Source organism: Arthrobotrys flagrans, assembly GCF_004000055.1.
Source record: "Arthrobotrys flagrans strain CBS H-5679 chromosome Unknown unitig_8, whole genome shotgun sequence".
NCBI lineage: Eukaryota > Fungi > Ascomycota > Orbiliomycetes > Orbiliales > Orbiliaceae > Arthrobotrys > Arthrobotrys flagrans.
Window position 1 is genome coordinate 62,002 of NW_027137553.1, and position 5,237 is coordinate 67,238.

The window sequence follows — 5,237 nt, forward strand, 5'->3', positions numbered from 1 at the left end:
TGTAACTACGTGTTAGAGAACTTGGTACGCTCTAATTATAAAGTTCTTATAATAATCATAGGCCTATTAACAAGTAAATTTGGAATGCACTGGCGCCAGGCCAAAAGTCAGCGCCGCGCTGCTTTTTGATGACAGTCTGAGAAAAACGACATTAGCGCTAATGGTGGCGGCAACTTGCGACCAGGTAAACTGGGGCTTTGAGCAGAACAATATATTGTAATTTTCAATGAAACCTTACGCTACTTTTTTGGAGAGAGGCAAACTAGTTACGTTATCGGAATATTCTAGAAGACCTTTTTAAGACTTATAAAATTGATGTTTCTCCAGCACCTTCTAAAAGATAGGGTATTGAAAATATGATATAAATTTATTAAGGCGTTAAATATTAAAATCAAATTTGAATGCGATAAATGAAAGACTGCCAGAGGCATGACCGAGAACTATCAAGTTGCCGTAGGAGGCTGAACAAAAAGCTCTATGACTATGTGGAAGCCAAATGAGCTTTTCTTCATCTCGGGTTAACCACTCACCGTCAACACAAATTTCGTGCTGCCCCACCTCTAAAAAGAAAGAAAGAGGAATATTTGACTGCCTCGCCAACGTCTGCAGCGGCGCCCCGGTACCTGCATCCCATAGCCTGACAGTTCCATCATCAGATTCCGACGCCAGGGTCCTGCCGTCAGGAGAGAACGCGACGGCTGTAACCGAACCCGTATGCCCTGCCAGCGTCTGCAGCGGCGCCCCAGCACCTGCATCCCATAGCCTGACAGTTTCATCATGAGATGCCGACGCTAAGATCCTGCCGTCAGGAGAGAACGCGACGGCTCTAACCCAAGTCACATGCCCTTCCAGCGTCTGCAGCGGCACCCCGGTACCTGCATCCCATAACCTGACAATTCCATCATCAGATGCCGACGCCAGAGTCCTGCCGTCGGAAGAGAACGCGACGGCTGCAACCGAACCCGTATGTCCTTCCAGCGTCTGCAGCAGCGCCCCCGTACCTGCATCCCATAGCCTGACAATTCCATCATCAGATACCGACGCAAGGGTCCTGCCGTCGGGAGAAAACGCGACAGCTGCAACCAAACCCGTATGCTCCAGTGTCTGCAGCGGCGCCCCGGTACCTGCATCCCATAGCCTGACAGTTCCGTTAGCAGATGCAAGGGTCTTGCCGTCAGGGGAGAACACGACGGCTGTAACCGAACCCGTATGCTCCAGCGTCTGCAGCGGCGCCCCGGTACCTGCATCCCATAGCCTGACAGTCTCATCATGAGATGCCGACGCCAAGATCCTGCCGTCAGGAGAGAACGCGACGGCTCTAACCCAACCTGTATGCCCTTCCAGCGTCTGCAGCGGCGCCCCGGTACCTGCATCCCATAGCCTGACAGTTCCAGCAGATGCCGGCGCCAGGGTCCTGTCGTCGGGAGAGAACGCGACGGCTGTAACCGAACTCGTATGCCCTTCCAGCGTCTGCAGCGGCGCCCCGGTACCTGCATCCCATAGCCTGACAGTTTCATCATGAGATGCCGACGCCAAGATCCTGCCATCAGGAGAGAACGCGACGGCTGTAACCCAACCTGTATGCCCTTCCAGCGTCTGCAGCGGCGCCCCGGTACCTGCATCCCATAGCCTGACAGTTCTATCATGAGATGCCGACGCTAGAGTCCTGCCGTCGGGAGAGAACGCGACGGCTATAACCCAACCTGTATGCCCTTCCAGCGTCTGCAGCGGCGCCCCAGTACCTGCATCCCATAGCCTGACAGTTCCATCAGCAGATGCCGGCGCCAGGGTCCTGCCGTCGGGAGAGAACGCGATAGCTATAACCCAATCTGTATACCCTTTCAGCGTCTGCAGCGGCACCCCGGTACCTGCATCCCATAGCCTGACAGTTTCATCATCAGACGCCGACACCAGGGTCCTGCCGTCGGGAGAGAACGCGACGGCTGTAATCGAACCTCTATGCCCTTCCAGCGTCTGCAGAGGCGCCCTGGTATCTGCATCCCATAGCCTGACAGTTCCGTCAGCAGATGCCGACGCCAGGGTCCTGCCGTCGGGAGAGAACGCGACGGCTGTAACCAAACTCGTATGCCCTTCCAGCGTCTGCAGCAGCGCCCCGGTACCTGCATCCCATAGCCTGACAGTTCCATCCTGAGATGACGACGCAAGGGTCCTGCCGTCGGGAGAGAACGCGACGGCTGTAACCGAACTCGTATGCCCTTCCAGCGTCTGCAGCGGCGCCCCGGTACCTGCATCCCATAGCCTGACAGTTCTATCAGCGGATGCCGACGCAAGGGTCCTGCCGTCGGGAGAGAACGCGACGGTTGTAACCCAGCCTGTATGCCCTTCCAGCGTCTGTAACAAAGCATCCCACTCATCCTGAACTCGAGGGAGTCTGCACACCCACTGGATCATCTTTCCCGGGTTGAATACTTTCCTTACAAAACTCTTTTTCGGAGTGAAGATGACAGCCGAAGCGTAGGTTTGTAAGGGCGCCTTGTCAATTATAACTTGATTTTGAAGTACAAAGCGCTTTATGTCATATATAAACCCGGATATACCCTTACTATTCTCCGCCTAAATAGATCCGTCGTTAGATTTTTGAAACGGTGGAGAATTTTTTTATGTTGAACTTACGCCCACAATCGAGTTTAAGATATTGATCGTATCAAGAGTATTAAACATGTTGCCCAAAAGGCTTGTTGCTTCAAGCCAGTGAAAAAGGTGCTGATGAAGGAACATGTGCACTTGGCCATTATCGTTGATACAACCTCCACTTTGCTTCAGGTGATATGCCCAGTAACGGCAAGCGTATTGAAGCTCCGGCGGTAGATGCTGTTCAATAAGTTCTTTACTTATATCCGATCGAAACATTCCAGGCGATTTTAGACCGCAGATGTCCTCCTTGATGCCCTTGGAGCTGGACATGAGCTCGATACACTTGCTGGCAATTATTTTGTGTGCTTTCCTTTCGTCTACCCAAAACCGGCTCTTCTCCCGAAGGCTGGGATCCAGAAGAAAGTCGCGAAAAGATAAATGGAAAGTCCTAATTGCGGTATAACGGTCTCTCGGTACATTCAACACAGAGTGTAGTTGATCCAATCTGCACTGTACTATGCTCTCTTCGACGGATAACAAGCTAGCCAGCGCTGGAATCGAGAGTGGACTGGCTAGATTAGTTATTGTGCCCACTATTTGTTGAAATTCTTCATATAGTTCTTCCTGTTCACCGGCATCCTGACCGAGGACTAGCTGGTCTAGTATTGGAAGGTACGTCTTCCCCAGCTTTGATGTTTGCCAACCGGTCTGGTACTCGAGGACCTTCTTGATTCTCTTGCTGGGATCCCAGCTGGGGTCACCGATGAACCGGCATAGTGTTGCGGCGTAGATAAACAGAGGCATAGCCATCTCAACCAGTTTCTGAATTCTTTCATCACCCGGCCAACCCTGTGACAATTCATGCTCTTCCGCTATTTTCGAGAGCTCATGCTTCAGGAAAACCGAGATATCGTGTTCGATCTTTGGAACTTCGTGTAAAACTAGATCCTCATATGTGCCTCTCGGTAACTTCCCAAAGGTAGGACGAATAGGTAGGTCAGGTCTGCTTGTCAAAAACACTCGCACATTGACTCCCCCTATATCCTTTAATTGCGCGAACAGAGAGATGATAATTTTGATGTCATTCTTTGTTTCACATTCGTCTAGCGCATCCACCAACACGACCACAACCGGTTTTGCCGTATGGGGGCTGAACTTTAACTCAGAGAGAGGTTGAAATATCAGCTTATCGAACTGCTCTTTGAAAGTCTTTCTTGAAATACCAGGTTCAGCCTCAATCGTTTTTCTGACGCTCGATACCATGCTGCGAAAACGATTTACTAATTGAAGGGCTATCGTTGTGAAAAAAAGAGCGCCGCTACTGCGACCGGCTTCGCCTCTTTTGAAAAAGAAACTAGCTCCAAGCTGGCCACTAGCTCGAAGCGATCTGGCTACTGTTCGAGATATAGTAGATTTTCCAGTCCCAGCCATTCCATACATCCAAAATATGCATTTGCCGTGCGGGTCCTCCGCCCATTGTGTAATGTGGTGGAGTAGATCAGTTCTAGTTCCAGGTAGGCACTCCGGTTCATACTGGTCTGCAGAGTCCCCAAATGCTGCTCCTTCAGCGGATGGCAAATCAATTTTGTATTTTTGGGTGCGATTGTGGTCGTCATTGACTATCGTTCGCGTTAGTGTTTTTAGCTGGTATTGTTAGGAGTTAAACTTGTGGAGACGATCCAAGCCTAGGTGCTCTTACCTCTCGGGGGCAATCGAAGCAAGAGAATCTTCGCAAAAGCAGCAGCAGCTAATGCTGCGTATGGCTGCCATATCTTATTTTTGTGGCTATCGGAGTAATCGCAGATGCCTCGAATGATTAAGGAAGGCAGCTTGTCCATCAGGCCGGCAGCTTCCATTTCAAAACATAAGACTCCCTTCTCCTTGCTTAACTTATCTCTGGTAATGCCATGCTTCATGACTTGGTTACCTGACGCGATTAGCCCATAATGCATATATGGTTGGTCTTCGACGCGAGAGGGCCTTTCGACTACCATGCTAGGGTCGCACTGATCGCAAGATGCATTTTCAGCAGGGTGGTCGTAATATGCTCGAAACAGCCGGTCCCTATCAGTATGCGGTCGAGCGAAATCCTCGGAGACCAACCCATTTTGTAGCGCCTCTGTTATGATGTTGTTCAGAGTGTGGATAGTGTGTGAGGTGTTGCTCGGGTATTGTGACTTGAGCATGCTAATTTCTTTGAGGAATATTTCTGGCGGTTTGTTTAGCACTCCTGTTTGGGCAAATTTGCCTTCCTGTATTGTTTTCCCAAAGTCATATTGTAAAACGCCCCCAAACTCCATCCCCGGCACGCTCACGACTACGTCGCCCAACCTGATATCGTGCAGAGCTGGCGCCCCACCTCCGATTCCAACCATCAAACCAACTGTTATAGATGGGAAGCTCCGGCGCAACCCAGTCGCAACTACCGCTGCTTCTGTAACACCATAAACACCGGACGGAAGACATGTGATAACTATATTATAGCTTCCAACTTGGCCAAATTCGTAGGCGTTGTGGTCCTCCTTGTCCTGCGGTAAACGGGGGTGTCGTTTGTCTAGAATGGCGACCGCTGCCGCAACCTCCAATGGTAAGGCACATATCCATGCGATGGTGTAATCGTCTCTATCAAGCTGTGGATCCAT

General features: G+C 50.7%; 1 protein-coding gene across 1 annotated transcript; it reads right to left on the minus strand.

Annotated features, from left to right (window-relative positions):
• Nucleotides 1-378: 378 nt before the first annotated feature.
• On the minus strand, nucleotides 379-5,237 carry DFL_006529 (uncharacterized protein; the record flags this gene model as incomplete). Its single annotated transcript, XM_067635973.1, has 3 exons — nucleotides 379-2,574; nucleotides 2,635-4,214; nucleotides 4,295-5,237. 3 exons carry the CDS (start codon nucleotides 5,235-5,237, stop codon nucleotides 379-381), a joined length of 4,719 nt encoding a protein of 1,572 aa, XP_067487637.1.